The 22505-nt window shown below is 39.4% G+C and overlaps 2 protein-coding genes across 7 annotated transcripts in view; one reads left to right on the top strand and one right to left on the bottom strand.

The window, feature by feature from the left end:
- cenpp (centromere protein P) overlaps positions 1 to 22505 on the top strand; it is a 308552-nt gene that overhangs the window by 54703 nt on the left and 231344 nt on the right. The gene's annotated exons all lie outside the window — the stretch shown is intronic.
- ogna (osteoglycin, paralog a) lies at positions 201 to 22463 on the bottom strand. Its single transcript, XM_078543371.1, has 6 exons — positions 22147 to 22463; positions 16012 to 16132; positions 14211 to 14369; positions 9998 to 10200; positions 2676 to 2771; positions 201 to 698 (listed from the first exon to the last, which is right to left on the bottom strand). The coding sequence occupies exons 1-6, from the start codon at positions 22315 to 22317 to the stop codon at positions 513 to 515; spliced, it is 936 nt and encodes a 311-aa protein (XP_078399497.1). The 5' UTR covers positions 22318 to 22463; the 3' UTR covers positions 201 to 512.

Here is a 22505-nt window from a genome sequence, read left to right as displayed (position 1 = left end):
CATTTATTTAAAATTATAGGTACACAAATCTTACTTTTGGAAAAGCTGTTATTTTTAAAATGGAATCATGTAAAAAAAGCTCATGTTTATAAGTGCTGCTGCATTACTGTAAAATTATGTTAAGAAAAAACACATATATATAAAACTATATGTTATCTTGATTGAATCAAATGTAGTTCAACAAAATATTACATTGAAAGTCAAGAGGTAATATGTGCACTTTAATCAAGTGAAAATAAACATAGATGAGAATTTAAAGTGTGTAATATATTTGAAGCAGCAAATTAATTGAGTTTCTCTGGCATGAAATAAAACAAATTATGTTACTTGGGAATTAAGTTCTGTTGAGATAAAGCAATATGTTGTTAAATATAAAAGTGCTAGTATGACACAAGTATAATAATAACGCTCATGAGTACTATGATATAACAATGAATGAGAATATATTTTAGAATGCAGTGTTCTCTCACGACAACTTATTAGTTTCTGATTGATGCTTAGCTGTTTTTGGATTAATATATTCTCCCGACATATGGTTTTCCAATGGGAAGCCTTCGCAAGCAAATGTAACTGTTTGGATATTCTGCCAAATTGATAGGATTTTCGTCGAGCCGAATTTCAGCCAGACGGTCACGGATATAACTGGAGTCTTCGGGCTTGCAGAATGTACTATCCGTAATAGCAGATATATTATTATGCTGGAAGATGGAAAAATTGTTACAATAAATGTTAAATTTGTCATTTGAGATGATTTAGTACTTCTGTAATCACATTAATTGCTCAATCCTTTACAAACGCCTTTAGCCCTCTCTGTGACAGCTTTTGCCATGAGTTAAAATTGTATTATTCAAATAGACAGTGCTACACAGATGGACACTTGCTCTCAATCTCCCCCCACCTCCCAGTGCAGGAGTAGATATTTTGCCATGGTTTTATGTAAATTCAAGTTTTAGACACTGTATCCTGAATACATCTTGATATAAATTCAGAATTATGAATCCCTTAAATTTGAATAATTGCAGACTCCTTGCAGCTTTGCTAATTATTTTTTAAAGCCATTTAATTGTTTCAACATGCTAGAACAAACCTATCCAACCACCATAAAACAATGTTGGTACGTATCAGGGCCTACTCCTGGTCTGATTCTGGGGCCAACCTTCTCCTTCCCTGATTCTAGCCTGAGTCAACACAGAGCTACTTTGCTTCCTGCAGACTTTACCAGAAGCCTGGTTTTGTTTGCTCTTTGCCTCATTCTGCACCTCCATACCAAAGAAGCCTGGCCACAGTCCAAGCCTCAAGCTTACCTGGAGTTGCCTCCCTGTTGCCCATTCAAAACGTGACAGTGTCTACTATGTCTGGACATGCCAAACCTAAACTCAAGGGCCAACATCAATGTCTGTATGCAGTCTGAGCCACTGTTCCAGTCAATCAGTGATATTTTCCTCTGGCATGGCCTCATTGTAACTCTGTGTCTCAGTCTGGAGTTTCCTGCCCTACAGTAAGCTCGGTTATTTTTGACTACTATACTACCCCCCAACTCCATGATTGGAGCTCCAAACCGAGCCCATCCAAATCTCAAAATCTTGATATGGCCAAATCCTTAGTGTTGTTCTGTACAACTGTCCCGACAGCCATTGCAAATATTTATTTTACTTATTTTTACAAAATTGGCATTTACAATGTATAATTCAAAACTTCTGTATTTAGATTATTTTTCTGTATACAGACACATATTTGCAATTTCTTGCTTTGATAATGGTACTGGAAATATTATATCAAATATATTTTTAAAATTATATTACTTACAGTAGATTTATATGTGGTTGTATATAAAGTATATTTAATATTCATACATAATTGCAGGTTATTTGATACAATTTATAGTTTAAGATATTTAGATTTCATATATCTACATATTTTTACTTATTACATAAGTATATTTGGTTGTAATTTTACAGTGCACTTGACTCATAGAACAATTTCTTCTTCCTCACCATTCATTGGCAAACTCACAAGAACAAGCTAAAGTACCACTGGGATTCCAATGGAAAAATTCAAAGAAGGGAGTGACAAAATTTTCAGCATTTCTTCTCCAAAGAATGGAATTTTCTCCTAGCTCTAGAAGTTCACACTACATATAGCCTAAATGTCTTAAACAATGAATTGTATCAAATAATATGCAATTATGTATGGTGAGGATGGTTATGGTTACGGATGATGATGCTGTCTTGGTGCCCCTGTAATGTGAAACTGATCGAAATTCACCACAGGAAATAATATCATAGCATTACTAATTTTATGAATTGCATAATTATGAAACAACTTTACTCACATAGATGTATTTTTAGTAGCACTGCAACCTCCAGATTGTCTACACACAGCCACTAACCTCCATATACCTCCAAAATCCACATAGCCTTTTTTAGTTGATGGCAAACAAAATTAATTATTTGACTATAAGAAAATGAGCAGTGAGAAAACAGTTATGGAGGCAGATTGGATAGGAAAGAAAGTAATGAGGAGGCTAAAGCTAGAATTTCAATGATTCTCTTTTTCATTTTTCCTTCTGTTGTTTCATATTTGGAATTAAACTTCACAAAATAAAAATATCCATAGGGAAAGTAGCACTGATGACAAGATTTTCCTTCATTTTAATTATTTATTATACAACTGACCTGTAAATGAAGCACACGAATGGTGTCGGGCAGGTTGGCAGGTACTTTGTCCAGCCGATTGTATCCTAGGTAGAGGAACTCAAGTTCAGCCAAGCTCTAGAACAAAATCAGTATTCTTGTCAGTTTTGTTTTCTACAAGTTTTTGAGCTGTGAAATCAAACACTTTCTTGTCATGCTGGTTCTCTAGAGCATTCTGAGTTTGAAATGATGGAATAAATGAGCATTGCCAAGGCATTCATATTGCTGTTCTCCGCTGGTTGCTAGGAAGTTTGCAGTTAACTGCTCCCACCCAGTCATGGGGGAAATATGGCGCCTACTTGGTTATTCTCAGCAACAACACTGCTTAGGTTGAATATGCAGCAGAGTGGGGATTGAAGCTACACTCTGTAACTTTCTGGTTGTGCATATTGATACCCAAGTGTGCACTGCCGGCATGTGAGCTGCATTAACAATATTTTTATTCAAGTTGCTTGCTTTTCTCCTACACTTATTTGAATTTTGCAGCAGTCTTTTTGAGAAACCCATGTGCTTTTTATAACTGATTAATATGAAATATACATATGAGGACCAAACGCTTTGTGTTTGTCTAAATAGTGACTTCAATAAAAATATCAAGAATAGTTAACACTATTTTATGGAAATGTTAAAACACTTCAATTCTGGAGCTTAAGCATGGTTTCATGAGTTTTTCGGGAATTGTCTGTTTTTCTTTTGCTGTGCTAAACACAGGCCTAGAGAGTGGCAAAAGAGGAAATTAGATAAGCTAGGAATTTTGGATTAGTTAGCCTTACTTCAATTGATGGTAAGGTGCTAGAATCGATGGTACAGGATGAAAATACTAAGCACTAGGTGAACTGGGTTAATAAGGACCTATGAGCCTAGACTTATAAAAGGACAGATTGTGCTTCATGCACCAAATAGAATTCTTTTGAAGAAATAGCAGAGATGATGTTAAAAGAAATGTTATTGATATGGTTTACATATCAATGCCAGTAGTATCAATAGTGGAGACCTCAGAAACTTAGGCACAGTTTGAGCATCTCTAATAAATGCTGTAACTTCTGCTGGCTTGGCCTTCATGCCTTCATGTTTGTATTTAGAGCTAAATTCTCTAAGCAAGCTGAAGCCTGCGTAGAATAGATATAAACTTGAACAAGACTATGCTCAGTAGGTGAACTTTTCGTGGCCATCTGCAATTGTCAGAGTTGGTTGTTCAATTCTCATGATAACTCATGTTTAAGACGTCAAGCGTTTCTGCACAGGAGACAGTAGATGTGAAGAAGATATTCAGGACTAGGCTGCCAGAATAGCACTGAGTGTGCACTACTGAAACCCCAGCAGGATGGTGAAGAACTCATTCATCCGGCCTCTGAGGAATTCCTGCAAATAGTGAACCTTTGAAAAACAGTTAGGTGTCCTATGGCATATTTATGAAACGGGAGCAAGGCAAAGGGACTGTTGAAACTTCCACTGTCAACTTTGAAGTAATGAAAAAACTAGATTAGAATTGTGTATTCTATACAGTATGCCAAAATGCTCAGGAGAAAACAGGAACTAGGCTAAAAATACCTGCTGCATAATTCTTCTTAAACTGGTGATTACTTTTTTCAAGTCATACAAGGAATGTGGCGTTGCTGGGAAAGCTGGCATTTATTGCCCACATTGAACACTACAGAGCAGCTTGTTAGGCTATTTCAGAGAGTGGTTAAGAGTCAATCACGTTACTTTTGTAATATGAGTAATAAGACACAGTGACCGTGTAAAGATGGCATATTCCCTCCCTTAAAGGAAATTAGAGAACCAGATGAGATTTTATGACAATTCGGTATTTTCATGGTAATACTAACTTTTTGTGCCAGATTTATTTCATTAATTGAATTTAAATTTCCCAGCTGCTGTGGTGGGATTTGAACTCATCTCTCTTGATCATTATTCCAGGTCTGTGGAGTACTAGTCCAGTAACATGACCACCATGCTTCCATACTCCTCCTTGCTCCATGGTGAGTCCTTTTTAAAAAGAGAAGTTGCTCAGAATAAAGGAGCAACCCTGTAGGATTTGTATTGTAATGCAAATCCCCTTCCTCTTCCCTCAACACCCCGTTCCCCCAAGCACCTGATAATTTTACCACACATTTTTGAAATGCTGCTTCAGGATCCTTACTATATATGTCATGATAATTTTGACACTTGCGTGAACTTTATAATGCCTATGCTCTGCTATTTGTAGGAGTCAAAGATAACAGTAAGTATGGCCATGGTCTCCAGTCTTCCTTCCTCTTTTAAACACTAGTGCACCAGGGGTTTGTGTGTGAACTCCCTGGAAGGAAATACCTGTAGCATTTGTGCTGGCGATCACATTCTTGTTGAATGTTTATTAAGTGAAAACATACTGTAATTCATGTAGACTATTGTGCACAGATTGTGATTGGCCACATGAACTGCTGCCATATGGCTCACCATACTCATGAGAAGCCAGCAGTGGAATACATATAGAACTCTATCCTGCTGGTCTATTTGTAAGCTGAATGTAATGTTGGAATAAGACTATTTGTATCTTAGAGATGGATTGGTGAACAACAAATTGGGTATATGTTGCTGTATACATAGGATTCAGGACCATGTTGATCTCATATTCAATTCTTTGTACTTCTGATGGCACATTTAAATGCTAGCCTTCTAGTTTGCATTCATCTTGAATCCCGCCATTATTACCAAAATGTGACAGCAGGAAGTCAAGTAGCTTTGATGTAAAATTTTTCATATCTTGTAGATGCCAATACAGTTCACTGTTATCACAGGCAGCTGCATGTATTGGACAAATAATGCTAACCATTTGCCAGCATCCTAGGAGCCAATTATAAAGACATGACTCATACTATGTTAACTATTCTGGGCAAGTTTTTCACACCTTGTTATCAAATTTGGATTTAAATCCCTCCATGGATCATTCTGTGTCCATGTCTGTTTTGAGCCATCGATCTCTCTCATTAACAGGCACTTGTTCTGAAGTAGAATCCCTCCCATAAACCATCTATTGACCCCTTTCCACGTTAAATTTAGTTGACAATAATTGTGTGGATAGAGTTGCTGTTGGTTTCCATCTTTGTTCCCATTCTCTCTAAAAAGACAATCCACCTTCAACAATTATAGTGAGCAAATAGTAGGCATTCACAGTAATGGGGACTATGCTAGTCAATCTTCCATTAAGTTGCAGAAGTGGCATTGCAACCATGTGTAATCTTCAGGTGATGTGGGATTACTGAGTGGCCAATAATTTGGCCAAGGCATGCAGGCATAATTCACAACCCATTTTCAAGATTGTATCCATTTTTATATTTTCACAGGGGAGGAAGGTGGGTGTGTGGGAGGTTCGGCGGTGTTGCAATTACTGTGTGGCATACTTGCAAAGTCACTTTCCATTATATACATGAATGTAAGAATTTATAATACAATATGCCAATGGGAAGTATGCACAGATATAAGATTTAACATATTAAATAGGTAAATATTCAAACACACACTGAAGCTCCAGCAGGTGTGTAAGCATCTGTAATTTTTCCCCTTCCTTGCTCAGGTTTCCTCTCTCACGTGGATCCTCTGACTTTTTTCTTTTAAAAACACTCAACATAAACTTTACCTCAATAAAGTTTTTGTATTTTATTCTCTAACTTTCTTGCTAGACTGTAGGAGCTATCTTCAATTTATGGAGTAATTGCACTGAGCAGAAGTGTAAGATTTGAGCCCAAACTTTCTGGGAAGGCTAAAGGCTCTCAAGCAAAAACTTTAATGTAGGTATTTAAAGACACACATACATTTCAGTACATAAGTTTAATCTTGCTATTATAGATTCTCTTTTTTGGAAGATTTTTAAATTTTATTTTAATACCTTATTTTGAACATTTTTCAAACTGAGGAAAATTGGCATATTTTGATTGTTTATCAACAAACTGACAGTGAAGTTTGGCATCCTGTTTTCTCCAATATAAATTGACGGTTGTATTAGCAGTTCAATGTTATAGGTGTGCATAATTCATGTCTTCATTGTTATAACCAGAAATTTGGTGGTTTGATTTGTACGCTGTTGTAGTTGACCTTTCTTGCTCAAACATATGTACTGTAGTAATTTAAATGATAGAGAAAATGATGGCAGCACATGCATTGAGTCCAGTGACACTAAAAAATGATAGAATGTGGGGTCCTGCAATTTTACACATGATAAACTCTTGATTTTATTCTGTTTCTGTTTGTATTCTGTTTCTGTTTGGAGGGTGGACCAGAATCTTTTTTTTCCACAGAAAGAGAGGGAAAATTGGAGAGAGAGTCATTGTAGGTTGCTTGCATGCTTCCTAGTGGCATGTTTTAGAGATCAGTTGGATCTGGAAGCAGATTTTCTGTCCCACCCTCTCAACTAGGGAAGGTGTGTAGTCCATGAAGATCCAATAACAGGAAAAGGACCCCAAAGGAACTTAAGGGAACTTAACAAGATATGCGAGCCTGACAGAGAACAGAAAACCCACTGTTAAAAGCAGCAGCAGGGAATCAGCAGAAGACAGAGAGAACAAACTTGGGAGAGAATGGTGCTGGAGACCCAGAACTAAAAGTGGCAATGGGGATTCAGTGGTGGGAGAGAGTGTACATTCAAAAGAAAGCTTGACGTCACAGGAAAGCAGATAAGTGATTGACTGGTTTTCTTGCTAAACTAGGGGCTCTGTTTAAACTAGAAGCTGGGAAATGAAGAATTTCAACTTGGGTTAGTATAAGAATAAGTGAATTAATCAGAGTACAGAGCAATTCTAGAGCCATTAAATTAAATTAAAAGTTTAAACAAGGTACTAACTAGAATTTAAAAGAAGGGATAGAGATTTTTAGATCTTGGATTAGCAGCTGAGACCTGTTGTCTGCAATTCCTGTGCCATGTGGGAACTTCAGGTCGCTTCATGTGTCTAGGGAAACATGTATGTAGTAAGTATCTCCAGCTGCTTGAACTCAAGATTTCTGAGCCTGAGGAGTAGCTGAAGCCACTCCAGCACATCAGGGAGTACGAGAGTTTCCTGGATTGTACACTCCAAGAGGTGGTCAGGATAGCATATGGGTAGGCATCCAGACAAGTAGGAAATGCAGGAGTCTTCAGGCTGTGTGCCACCCTCAAACCGACACTCATCAGTGGAGACTGTTGGGAGTAACGACACCTTGAAGCAGTCCAGACCATGTAACCAATGTACAAGGGACTGCACAGGAGGGAACAGCAAAGAATAGAAATGCAGTTATTATAGGAAATTTAATAGTTAAGGGGACAGTCAAGCGTTTCTGTAACCTTTATCGTGAGTCCCACATGGTGTGTCACCTCTCTGGTAACAGGATGAAGGGTATCACGGAAAAGGTGCAGGATATTCTCCAGGGGGGAAAGAAAGTAAGCCAGAAGTTGTGGTACACGTAGGTATGAACAACATAGAGAGGGCAGGTATTGAGGTCCTACAGTCAGATCTTCAGTAGTTGGGAGGAAGTTAAAAAGGAGGACCTTGAAGGCAGAAGTTTCTGAATTACTCCCAGTATCAAGTGCTAGTGAGAATAGAAATAGGAAGATTCAGTGTATGGCTTGAGATATGGTGCATAATGGAGAATTTCAGATTCTTGGGGCACTGGGACCAGAACTGGGGCAGAAGGCACCTGTTCAAAAGGGATGGGTTGCACCTCAATACGACTAGGGCCAATGTCCTTGCGAGAAATTCACAAGTGTGATTGAAGAGGGTTTAAACTAAATTGACAGGGGGCAAGCATTGGCATATGGAAGTAGCAAAGAGGAATAAGGTGCATTAAGAAGTAAGAGTACTAGGGAATGATAGCACTAGAGAAGGAACTTAGTATTCCTGAATACAAAATGCTCAGAAAAGATAAGGAAGGGAAAAAAGGGAGCGAGTTGGCAGTGCCAATTAGGGAAGACATTGTAGTGTTAGAAAGAGAGGATGTCCTTAAGGGGGCAAGTACAGAATCATTTGGTTAGAGTTGAGAAGGCTGTATCATCTTTGCGTTTTAAGAAACAGGAGGCTGTAGTCTTTTGAAAGCCTCCCACCCCGATTCCAAAACTCCAATTCCATTTGTAAAGAAACTTGACCTCCTGATATGTGAGGCACAAGTGCCTAACTTCATGACCTGAACATTCTTCTCTTTGAGGAATTCTGAAACAGTCCAGATATTTTGAATTCAGCTATTTTGGACCCATCAGAAAACTACAATTCATGGGTGAAAAGAGACTACTCTTCACCAGGCCCACACTGACTGATCTCCAGCAGCAAGCCAAACATGTGACCTGTTAACTATTCTATTTGTTTAACACATGTAGAAGTGCACTATCTTCTTTAATTGTAGCTTTCCTGAGTGTGTGGTGTATGAATAATGTAGCATTTAAACTTTTTTGGGGTGTGTGTGTGAATAAATAATCATTCTTATTTTTCAACTCATGAAGTCTGCAACTGTTTCTTTAAATTTACCAAATGCAAAAGGGGACTTAGAAGCACACAACTTTCCAAAACAACTATGCTGATTTCAGACAGTAAGGGAAAGGTGTTGGGGGTTTCACTTTATCTCTACTCCCCTGTCTGTAACAGCACAAATCCTTGAAGACGGCAGGACATATTCAGAGAGTTGTTAGCAAAGTGTATGGGACTGTGGGATTCATAAATAGAGTTATTGAGTACAAAAACAAGGAAGTCATACTGAACCGTTATAAAGCTCTGGTTAGGCATCCAGTTCTGGTCACTGCACCTTAGGAAGGATATGAGGGTCCTTGCAAGGGTGCAGAGAAGATTTCCCAGAATGGCTCCAAGGATGAGGGATTTTATCTACAAGGTTAGGTTGGAGAAGCTGGGGCTCTGCTCCTTGGAGCTAATGAGATTGAGGGGAGATTTGATAGATGTGTGCACGGTTATGATAGGTTTAGATAATGTAGGAAAGCTGTTCCCATTAGCTGATGGTACAAGGAGTAGGAGACACAGATTTAAACTTTTGGGCAAGAGATGCAGGGGGATGTATAGAAGAACGTTATTACACAGCGAGTGGTAACGACCTGAACTCGTTCCTATGAGGGTGATGGAAGTGGTTGCAGGAAATTGGATAGACACTTGAGGGCAATAAATTTGCAAGGCAATGGATATAAAAGGTGAATGAGACTGACTGAATTGCTCTACAGAAAACTGGCATGAACTTGATGGGCTGAATGGCCTCCTTCTGTGCCATAATGGCTCTAAGATATTGCCCTAAAATAGTTTTATTTACTTATGTAGAATAATAAAACTGGATCCATAACCACGTTATTGAAAGATTACCTTAAAAGCATTGCGTTTGATTCCATTACTTTTAATACGGTTGTGTTGTGCAGCAAGAATTCTGAGTTTTGGAGGTAAGGCAGGCAGACGGACCAGTTTGTTTTCAGAAAGTGTTAGGTGATCCAGACTTGGAAGCTGTGAGAAGGCGTTATCTTCTATTTCAGTAATCAGGTTTCCAGTCAGATCGATCCTCCTCAGCGTTGCTTTATTTAGGATTGAACAAAGACAGCAGCATGATTTATCTATTAGTTTTACTATTCACTTAGTATGAATGTTTTCCCTAAAAATACAAGGCACAGTGTGAGCATCCATGCCTCTGAAGCAAAAGCTCCAGTTTCAAGTCTCTTCCCAGGACTTTATTTGCCAAGGAAGATGCATAACACGACCAAACAGGCTGAGTATCAATCTGCAGATCTTTCCAACACATGCCAGTGGAAGTTGGTAAGAGCAGGAGAGATTCCTGATCAGCCACATATTGGAAAGAAAATTGATACTCCATCACTATTCATAACTCCAGACTACAGCACGCATGTAAAAGTGCATGTTGTCACAGCAGCTTGGACTCTGAGTGAACTGTAACACGCCATCATCATACACACAGTGCTTTGGTTCTACTTCTCTTTTGCATAATCCATTTTTTTCTTGAGCTTCTAAGAAATGAACTCAGGTAAAATTCCCATTTAACTGATATAGCGTTTTATGAACACATTTCACTTACTTTAGTCCAGAGAGCCTAGCACAGATTGGGTAGCAGCCAGAGCTCAGAAACTCCTAAAGTGTTTTTAGGGGTCCTGCTCGACTTTAACCAGCTATAGCCACACTGCTTTACCAGCAGAGAGAATTGATAATCTTTCCACTGCTTGTCCAGCCAGGATTACCTAACCTACTAGGGCATTGGGTCACAGTATTGCCTGGAGCTGAGCAGTAAGCACCCCATTCCTAGTGATCTATTGACCTATCACCTTACCCCCGTCCAGTCATAAAAATGAGTCATATTGGCCGGTCAATCATAAAGGATGCTCTGAAATAATATGGATCCACTTGGCTCCGGTATCGGCTTAAGAAATTTGCCAGTTAGCTCCAGTCACCTAGTAACAGACTTGTCATTTTGGAAGTAACTCAACCCTGCTTATCATCTTCCTCTGCACCCCCACCGCCAACCCCTCACTCAAAGAGGACAGTCTCTATTTTAACAATAGACAATTGAACCCTCCCTCTGCAAGCAACGGGTACTAGAAACTCCTTACAATTGGTGTGGCAGGCAGCACAATCTATCACTGAATGTGTGAATGCGTTGTTGCCATCTTTCTGACTAAAGCATTTCAAGAAGAGTTATTCCGCCAGTTGCAGGTGTATTGATTCAGCAGTACCTGTTTCCTCTGCAATCCAACCATGGTAGCAAGTGATTTCTGAATCTATGAATGTGTGAGCTCATACTTGGTCTCAAGTTGGCTCTCCAGTAGCTGTTCTCCCAAGTCTGTGTTTCCTAATCATTTGTATGATAGATAGACAAAGGACTAGAGGACTGCTAACTTTGTCCTATTATTAAAAAAGGGAGGAAGGGATAGATCAGGAAATTACAGGCCAGTCAGTCTAACCTCGGTGATGGGAAGTTACCAGAAAGAATTCTGAGGGACAGCACTTGGAGAGACACGGATTAATCAGGGCTAGTCAGCATGGATTTGTTAAGGGAAGGTCGTGTTTGACAAATTTGAGTGAATTTTTTGAGGAGGTAACCAGAAGTGTTGATGAGGGTAATGCATTTGATGTGGACTACATGGACTTTAGCAAGGCTTTTGATAAGGTCCTTCATGACAGACTGGTCAGGAAAGTAAGAGCCCATGATCCAAGGCAAAGTGGCACATTGGATCCAAAATTGGCTGAGAGGCAGGAAGCAGAGGGTAATGGTAGAGGGATGTCTCTGTAACTGGAAGTCTGTTTCCAGTGGGGTTCCACAGGGCTTGGTGCTGGGGCCCTTGCTGTTTGCAGTGTACATAAATGATTTGGACTTAAATGTACGGGGTATGATCAAGAAGTTCGTGGATGACACGAAAATTGGTAGGCTGGTAAATAGTGAGGAGGATAGCCGTAAACTGCAGGAGGATATCAATGGACTGATCAGGTGGGCAGAGCAGTGGCAAATGGAATTCAATCCTGAAAAGTGTGAGTTAATGAACTTGGGGAGGGCTAACAAGGCAAGGGATTACACTTTGAATAGTAGGACCCTGGAAAGTGCTGAACATCTTGGTGTGCATATCCATAGATCCTTGAAGTTAGCAAGGCAGGTAGATAAGGTGGTTAAGAAGGCATATGGGATACTTGCCTTTATTAGCCAAGGCATAGAATACAAGAGGAGGTAGGTTATGCTGGAATTGCATAAAACACTGATTAGGCCACAACTGGAGTACTGCGTGCAGTTCTGGTCACCACATTATCGGAAGGATGTGATTGCACTGGAGAGGGTGCAGAGGAGATTTACCAGGATGCTGCCTGGGCTGGAGGGTCTGAGCTATGAGTAGCTATTAAATAGATTGGGGTTGTTTTCCTTGGAGCAACGAAAGTTGAGAGGGGACCTGATAGAGGTGTATCAGATTATGAGGGGCATAGATAGGGTGGATAGGAAGGCACTTTTTCCATTAGTAGTGGGGTCAATAACCAGGGGACATAGATTTAAGGTAAGAGGTAGAAGGCTAAGAGGGGAGTTGAGAAATATTTTCACCCAGAGGGTGGTGGGAGTCTGGAACTCACTGCCTGAAAGGATGGTTGAGACAGAAACTCTTGTAACATTTAAGAACTTTTTAGATATTCACTTGCATTGCCATAGCCTCCAGGGCTATGGGCCAAGCGCTGAAAAATGGGATTAGTGTAGTCAGATCTTTGTTAACCGACATGGACACGATGGGCCGAATGGCCTCCTCCTGTGCTGTAGACGTCTATGAGTCTACAACTGTTTTTGAAAGCACAGCTACAATAGACCAGTCACCTTGAGGTTTTTGGTACCCAGTTCCAATGCTGTGTTCAGCCATAACTATTGAATTGAGGTGCACATGTGAGGGGCTATTGCAAAGGACATGCCTGCCACCACATTATTTCGTCTCCATGGTGCTTGTTGTTGGTACCGAGTTTTCTCTTTCCATTATTTGAATTTTCTTTTTGCCTGAACGCTTGCACTTTGATCAAATGAAATCTTAAAACTGCATAGCTGGTTATAAACCACGAAGGAAAATTGTTAGGACACAGCTTAAACAGCAAAATGCATTGGAACTATGATTTGAAGAGGGTGGAGAAAGATGTTGCCCCTTGCTCAATGTGATTGCAAAAGTCTCTGTGTAGTTGGCATCCGCCAGGATCCCAGAACAGGTGGGAGTGAACATTTGGGACAGTCATCCTTTGTAACTTACAATCAGTTACTAATAAGATCCTCTCTTAAACTGTGCAAAGCTGTAACACTTTACTTACAATCCTCCTTACCATACTTGTTTATTCTTCAAACCAATATTAGCAATATCTGTGAAACATGGTGCTGCAATTGTATCAGAAATTCTTAGTATAGACCATCACCTATGACATTATCTGACATATCATTGATGAAGACATTGAATCAGACAGATGACTATGAAAAACATTGCTCCACCAGTCTTTAAAGAATAATGGTTTAATGAGTTGCTCCACCTATTTCTGTGTGCATTTTGGAGCTGGAACCTGCTTCCTGAATAGAATCCAAAATTCTGTCATATACTTCAATAGCTTCCTGCTTTTTTTTTGAGGCACCAGACCAAAAGCCATATGGAAATCAGTGGAAGAAATGTGAGTTGATTTCCTCTGAGCCTTGCAATGTTCCATGATCTCAGATAAAGCCATAACTTCAGGAGAACAAAATCAAGTTTTTTTTTTATCCTTTCATTTCAGCTTTCTAAAGTGCCCAATAGATATGCCACAGGAATCCAAAGAGCCAACTTAAGAGCCCATTAATAATTCGTCAAATACCTCTAGCTTTTGGCCTCACTAGTATCCCTTTCTTATTATTTTACATGATTGATTATGTCTCAACAACGGTAAGCATTTAGAAAATTATTATAGAATTAAACAATTATGTTTTACATTTCTATTGAAATGTAAATATTGCAAAATTTCTTGAATAGTTAAATGATTATCTTCTATGGTGTTGAAATCTCTACTATGCAGCTACAGCAAATAACAACAATGTACTCACGGAAATCAGCAAAATCTAATACAGTGACCTTCTTAATGTGGTTGAACCGTGCATAAAGGTATGATGTCTCTTTTGGCAACATTGGAATTGCTTCAATGGTGGTCTCCTCACAATACACAGCACCAGTTAGGCAAACACACAAAAGGCAAGTTGGCATGTCTGAAATACAGAAATTTTACATTACTAGGACTTTGATCACCTGAATGCATTATTGTTCATATAAATAGCCTCTTTGACACATTATCCATGAGGTTTGTGTCTGCTTCCAGATTCTCTTTGATGTGTCTGCTGATGGATACTTTGATCTGATCCACAGCCGCTTCCTGAGCTCTGTGGAGAATCAAAGAATGTAAGAAAGATTGCTACAACTTGCTACACTCCACCCTGTTCTCTTGCCCACATGTCTGTCCTTGGCTTGCTGCATTGTTCCAGTGAAGCCCAACGCAAACTGGAGGAGCAGCACCTCATCTTCCGACTAGGCACTTTACAGCTTTCTGGGCTGAATATTGAATTCAACAACTTTAAATCTTAAACTCCCCCTCCCCCCCATCCCCACCCCGTTTCTCCCCCCCCCCACTTTTTTTTCAATAATTTATATAGATTCTTCTTTCCCCACCTATTTCCATTATTTTTAAATCTAAACTAAAACCTTGTTAGCCTTTCCACCCCACCCCCACTAGAGCTGTACTTTGAATATCCTGTCTTCCATTCTTAATTAGCACTTTTCTCAGACAAATGTCACCACCTTCGACACCTCTTTGACCCTTTTGTCTGTGACATCTTTTGATTATCTGCTCATCTCCACAATCACCACACCCTGTGTCTCTCTCTCTCTCTCCCCCCCCCCCCCACCCCACCCACCTTAAACCAATTTATATTTCTCCCTTCTTCTAACTATGCTTCAGTTCTGCCGAAGGGCCATGAAGGCTCGAAACGTTAACTGATTTCTTCTCCGCCGATGCTGCCAGGCCTGCTGAGTTTTTCCAGGTAATTCTGTTTTTGCTACAACTGCCATTGTCAGCATCCTATAAATCAACCCATATTTTAACAACCAGCACACTTTCAATGCCATAATCTTTGGAATACATATATTTTAAATTGGGCGAATCAATCTGAAAGATTGAGATTTGGCGAATTATGGCTTTCTTTTATTTTTTTGGTATAAAAGAAAAATGCACTTTCCAAAAGGTTATGGTTATGGAATTATATGTTCGGCTCTGGTTTGAATTCAGTTCCTATGCTGGATATACATGGAATTTGTACCTTATTTCTGGGTTCCCTATGACTTCAGAGTGATGTTAAAAGATAAAAAGTTTATGTCCTATTTTGCCTCTGAGATTGAATAAAAAGGGTTTAATTATCGGAAAACAAACCTGGACAAAATCCAAATTGTACATGAAAGATGAATTCAAACTGTGTGCCAAGCTGTTGAGCCAGTTGTAGGAATTTGATTTTTTTTAAAATTGTAATTGTAATTTCAGCCTAATCAACAATTTTTAAAAAATATTTTGCACTCATACAAGCAGAATTGAACAATACAAGTTGTGCAGTTAACAATGTTGTTACCAAAAAAGTCCATTCAAACATCTAATACTACTATATTATAATGGGTCATTGTTTTTGAAATGTGAGGAAATATATTTTAAGTTCTTTATTTCCCATTGCAATGAATTGAAAGTTTAAACAGTGCAGTGTCACTTAATTTTTTACCATTACTTTTTGTAGGAAGCAGTAAAATTGTACCATTTAAATGAACCAGCTATACATGGAGTAATGGGAGAGAAAATAATTTAGTACTAACCAATAGACGGACCCTCTGATTCAGGTTGTGGTTCTGATGTTGGGGACCTTATATAACGCACATGTTCTATTTCATGATTTGTATCGGCATCAGCAAACATGGGGATGGTCCTTTCTTCTAGCTTTCAACAAAAAATTACATTAATTTGATTTTGATCAAATTCGCAATGTTGTTTTTTTCCCTGTATATACTTACACCAGTAACAAACTGAATGCAGATTACACCCTAAGCACCACAGTAAATTCCTACCAGTGACACTGTGGTGCACTTCAGCATTTGGTTAGTGTTTTTCCACAGCACTGTAGCAGAGGTTATGAACTTAAGTCCTACCATCCAGTGATGACACAGTTATTCTGCGTAGCTGTCTCATTTTCTTTCTATTGACTAACTAATCATGTTTTTTTTGTCTCAGGCTATGATAGTTCTTATTTCTGTACATGATAGGAAAAAACAACTTGCCTGGGCTACAGCATCATAGTGACTTTCATGAGTCTATTCAGTGAGGCTTAGATTACACCTTAATTTGCCCCTGACTTCCCCATCTCAATGCCTGTGTGCTGTCTTGTTCAATGTGGGACAAGTAAGATAACAAAGCACATTACCTAGCCTCCTCTAATAATGATAGGTAATTTTTATCATCCTTTTGGGGATGAGAGATATAATAGTGAAAAATAGTCTTCATCTAGCAATACAAAAGAACCTGCAGAGTTTGAAGATGGTTTTCGGTGGTATAATAATTTCTTATTGGGATTCTCTGAGATAGGTACTGAACTCACTGGGCCAGTGCAGAAGATCCACCAACTGTTGTGGCTCCAGTGTCTCACAGGCTGAGTTCTTTATTTCATTCATTCTTGGGATGTGGGCGTCGCTGGCTAGGCCAGCATTTATCACTCATCCTTAATTTCCCTTGAGAAGTTGGTGATGAGCTGTCTTCTTGAACCTCTGCAATCCATGCGCTGTAGGTACACCCACACTGCTGTTAGGGAGGGAGTTCAAAGATTTTGACTGAGTGGCAGTAAAGTGGCAGTGATATATTTCCAAGTCAGGATGGTGAGAGACTTCAAGGGGAACTTCCAGGTGGTGGTGTTCCCATCTATCTGCTGCCCTTGTCCTTCTAGATGGTAGTGGTCGTGGGTTCAGAAAGTGCTGTCTAAGGAGCCTTGGTGAATTCCTGCAGCGCATCTTGTAGATGATACACACTGCTGCCACTGCGCACAGGCGGTGAAGGGAGTGAATGTTTGTGGATGGAGTGCCAATCAAGGGGGCTGCTTTGTCCTGGATGGTGTCAAGCTTCTTGCGTGATGTTGGAGCTGTACTCATCCAGGCAAGTGGGGAATATTCCATCACACTCCTGACTTATGCCTTGTAGATGGCGGACAGGCTTTGGGGAGTCAGGAGGTGAGTTACTCACCGCAAAATTATATGTACTAGGTCACATTATTCTCATTCAATGACAGGTGGAAACAGTTCATAATTGCCAGTAATAAAAGTTTAGTATCTACCCCAAGTAATCTAAGCAATCTAATCATCAAGTTGCTGCAAATAATTTACAGTGTTCAGACATTAGTAATTGCTTGATAGTAACCTTAGATCAGCACACATCATGGTAATATTTGTAGTAATGCAAGGAAGATGTAGAATGAGTGATTCTACATACCTTTCATAGGCAACAGAATTAAGTAATACCAATTTATGTTGTCATTTCTCTTCATTCAAAAAATTTGATTTGAGGACTGGATGGCCTGGACTTGACTGGTGAACTGAGGATGTAGGAATGGCATTCTTTGGCTAATCTGTGTAACCGTTGCAGCATCATAGTGGACAGAACTTAGTTTACATCATTTTAATTCTACTACTCTGTTAGATCTAGTGGACCATTGTAGTTTTGGTATCACTGGGTGTGCCATTGCAGGTAATTCTATCTCAGTACTGGAGTCCATTGCAATCTCCAACTGAGTATAAGTTTCACCTGTTGTCTGCTCCACCTTTCTGAGTAAACAAAGTCTCTTTAAGATAGAAGTAAAAGCAGAAAATGCTGGAAATACACAGCAGGTCTAGCAGCATGTGTGGAGAAAGAGAAACTGAACAGAAACTTTTCAGGTTGATGACCCTTCGTCAGAACCCTCTGGTCTCTGATGAAAGGTTGACGACCTGAAACGTTAACTCTGTTTTTCTCTCTTTACAGAAGCTGCCAGACCTGCTGAGTCGTGACACTATTTTCTGTTTTTATCTCAGTTTTCCATCATCCACAATATTTTGCTATTTTAGAGTTGGCTGCAAGACATTCCTGGAGAAAGGAGGTTGATTATTCCAAGGCAAGCTCAGTTACTTAGTACTTGTCAGCCAGATCCTCAGGATGTGATTGACCAGCTGGCATAGCTTATTAATGGGCCTTGGAGGACAGACCTAACACAGGAGTTAGAATTCTTCACACTCATCTCTAAATAACCACCAAAACAATTCTGAGAGAGATGCATAGCTTGTATTCCCTGGAGTATAGAAGATTGAGGGCTGTTTAGCATGTTAAAAGTGTTTTATAGGGTAGAAACAGAGGAACTATTTCTGTATGTGGGGGAATCGAGATCATGGGGACATAATCTTAAAACTAGGGCTAGACCATTCAGATGTGAAATCTGGAATCATTTTTTCACAGAAAGGGTAGTAGAAATCTGGAATTTTCTTCCCCATAAGGCTGTGAATGCGAGTACGGTTGGAGCTCTCAAGACTGAGATCAATAGATTCTTATTACGTAAAGGTACTAAGGGTTATGGAGCTAAGGCGGGTAGATCAAGTTGAGGTACAGATCAGCAATGATCTAATTCAATGGTGGTGCAGATTTGAGGGCCTAAATGTCCTACCCCTGTTCCTAAGATTATGCCTTGGCTGAACAAGCAGTAAAAAGCTTACCAGTGGCCTTTTCTGGTAAGCTGACTGTTGTTAGCTTGCACTTATGGGATGCCTAAGGCTTTACTCTTGCAACCTTAGATGGTGATGGCACCCAGAGAGTACCTCTCTGCCAATTCTCCATTGCGTTGTGCTGTCAGACTCCTTGTTTGACATCCAACTTTGGGCGAGCAGAAATGTCCTCCAGCTAAAGATTGGTCTATGACTAACTTGTCACCACCAACTCCGTTCCCCTCCTCAAACACTCTCTTAGGCTTCACCAGACCATTCACAACATCAGTGCTCAATTTGAGCTGGCTTTTAACAGTTTCTTTTGTTTCCATCTTTTTTTTCCACTTCCTCCCCTTTCTTTTCCCATCCACCTTTTCATTTGTCCATCTTCTTGGGCAGAATTTTGGCCTTGGTGGGGGCGCTCGGCGGGGGCGGTCGGGAAGCCAACTGCTGCTCGCGATCAGCACTGGATCGTGATTTCACGCTGGCGGGCCAATTAAGGCCCACCCAGCCTGAAATGCACTGCTTGTGCGGGTGGGGGGAGGAGGGCAAGCGTGCTGAGCGCGAACTTCTCGCATGCACGCAAGTGAGCACTGCATAATTTCCCTGAGGCACAGAGCTGCCCCAGGGAGATGAAGAGATATGAAAAAGAAAATTTTAAAAATAAAAATGTCATGAAACATGTCCCCCCATGTGACTAATGAAAAATTAAAGTTTATACTTTATTTTTATGTGCTTTTGGAAACCTCATCCGGCCCGTGGATGAGGTTTCCAAAAAAATGCAAAGGCCGCATGGCCTTTTTGCCTGCCCGCCAACCATTAGGTTGGACAGGCAGCGAAAATTTTAATTCAATTGATTACTTAGTGGCCTTAACAGGCTTTTTAATTGTCGGTGGACGTGCTGCTGGTTCCGGCGCAAGCCCACCGACCGAACTATCATGCAACTGCGCGTTGACGTTGGCACGTTCAGCCAACGTCAATGCCCGTCGCTTCACACTCAAGCGGGTTGGGCGCACGCCCACCCACCAAGCGAAAATTTCTGCCCCTTATGTCTGAAGTGCTATTGTTGTAATGCAAATTATATTATTCAAGAAGACTGAGTCAATTAGGGAATGACAAATTAAGTTTAATGTGTAGAATAAACAATTAAGAGATCTACAAGCAAAGAGAGGAAATGTATTTGATTATTGAGCATTTACAAAATAATTTTTAGTTAATGTGATCAAATACAATATGTGTCAAAAGCATTTGACTATAAATTGAAACAAATTATTTTAACCTTAGACAGTTCATTGGTGTAGCTAAGTTTGAAATAAAGCATGTAGTTTGGGACACTCCACCTCAAATTAAAAACTGGTGCGTTGGAAGGGTCATCATCAGGACAAATCACCAAATTGGAGGCTTTGGTTAACACTGAAGATAACTCAAGGTACAAGAAAGGATGTTAATAAACTTGAATAATGGACATGTAAATGGCAAACGAATTTCAATGTAGATAATGAATCCAGTAAGGAATTCAAGCACAACTTCTTCATCCAGAGAATGGTTAAAATGTTGAACTTGCTACCGCACAGAATTGCTGAGGTGAATAGCATAGATTCATTTAAGAAAGCTAGATAAGTGAATGAGGGAGAAAGGAATAGGAAAATAAGCTGATCGAGTAAATGAAGTAGGATGGGTGGAGACTTGTGTGGTACGTAAGCATTGGCTTAGAACAGTTTGTGTGCTGTAAATTACATGTGATTCTGAGGACTTAGGACCAATTGAATTGGCTTTCCAAGAGGAAGGAAGACTGAGAATGGCGTGACCCGATTTAATGAAGCACTGAAAGTAATAAATAATGCAAATATTATTAGCTTCTTTAATTTAGATTATGAGTGCAGAATTAGAGGACATGAAAATAACATTTAGCAAGCCTCCAGGAAGATTCAAAAGCATTAGCCTTTGATGAGTCTCTGTCAAATCCTTCAGCCAATTGACCATATGACCAACTGACTCATTATGTGAACTGCACTTTTTCTTGTGAAGAGCACAGTACACAGTACACAGCACTCAGTCATTGGACATCATAGTTCAAAAAGTCGCCAATCCTAATTGAGGTCATTGCTGACATGCCATCTACCTTTGAGGAGCTTGCCTTTAATAGTTACCCGGGAAGCTTGCTAGTTTTGGTTTATCACTCAGTACATGATATTGAAGCCACATGTAGCCCACTGCTATTTCACCACCTGCAGATTGGCTGTGTTTAGGTAGACTGGGCTTTGTTGACCAGAGGTAAGGTTGCTAAGTACGATATTAAAATGAATACCAAATTATCTGAGATTCTGTTTTTGGAGCCTTTTTTTAATCTTTTGAAAGAATCAAATTAAAAGAACAATACATTTCCAGGATTCTTAATATTTATCATATGTCTGTGCTGCTACATTTTGATATGTTCCCCTGTGCTCCATTTTAATGAATCAGTTGAGTATGGATATAAGTGTCACTTAGACAGCAACAAAGCAAAACTAATTTTACCTAGACATTGTTTAAGCCCAGAAGAATTTATACGCTGAAATTCTTTATCCTCTTGAGCAAAGGCTGATGAATTATTGTGACGGCTTCTATATGTTCATTAGCAACTTTGGAACCATATTGTGTACAAGGGACTTGAGAAAGGCACAGGGAAATGTCTTATTAATGGGATTGTAATAGCCATCGGCACCCATGATTGTTCATTCAATTACTATGAACAGGGCATTAAATATATGTATAATTTAATGTGCATAAATACCAATCAATAATCAATCGCTGTTAATAGTTAATCCCCAGATCTTCCTCATAGGGTTGGTCTGTCAAATTAATTTGCAAATGTATAATTATGTACCATTTTATAGCTTTCAAGATTTCCTCCCTCCTGTAATTTTTTGAAAAGCAAATTTTGCTTTGTAATTCAAATCACTCACACTTAACAAGCAGCTGGTTATTTCATGATATTATTAAACAATTTTAAAGCAATAGTATGTAATCTTGCAACTCAAACTCAGTCACTCTTTTATAAATGTTCCATCAGTGATGTTAAGATTCTATAAAATGTCTTATTGCATTTGATGTGGTTAACTGTAAGATAATAACAATTATTGTAGGTACAGCATTTTTGTTCCATGTGTTGTCATATACTAATTTCAAATTTAAATGTGAGTTTTCTTATAAGACAGAATGAAGTCTTGTAGATGCCTAAAGAATGTTAAATCGCATTACCTTTGCTTGTTTTATTTCTTGTGGCTCATCTTCATATTCGTAAGTTGTGTCTGCACCAAAAGATTCCACTTCCAAATCATGTACGTGAAATTTATCTTCCTTATTAGCTGGTGCTGTGAATACTAGTTCTCCAAGTATAACTACAAAAAGTATAGGGCACACGCAATTCATTTTGGACTGAAGACCAAGAAAAATAAGTTCTGAGAAAAATTGAAAAGCTGAAATACTGAACAGAACAGTGCCTTGCTGCCTAGACGTAGAATCTGTCAAATTGGTATTTAAAGCTTTCACCAGCTGCTGCCAGAAGTTTCAGAAGAATGAGACTGCGTGATGTGCCTTAACCCCCTGAACTCCTTTTT

This window comes from Cetorhinus maximus, chromosome 6 (genome assembly GCF_964194155.1).
Source record: "Cetorhinus maximus chromosome 6, sCetMax3.hap1.1, whole genome shotgun sequence".
NCBI classification, from domain to species: Eukaryota; Metazoa; Chordata; class Chondrichthyes; order Lamniformes; family Cetorhinidae; genus Cetorhinus; species Cetorhinus maximus.
Note: the sequence above shows the minus strand (reverse complement) of the source record. Positions and strands in the feature narration are given on the sequence as shown.

Coding starts and splice junctions, on each gene's coding strand:
- ogna (XM_078543371.1), bottom strand. CDS start 22,317: ATGAATTGCGTGTGCCCTATACTTTTTGTAGTTATACTTGGAGAACTA. Junction 16,133..22,146: donor AAGAAATAAAACAAGCAAAG/GTAATGCGATTT, acceptor TTTTGTTGAAAG/CTAGAAGAAAGGACCATCCC. Junction 699..2,675: donor TTCGTGTGCTTCATTTACAG/GTCAGTTGTATA, acceptor TCCATCTTCCAG/CATAATAATATATCTGCTAT.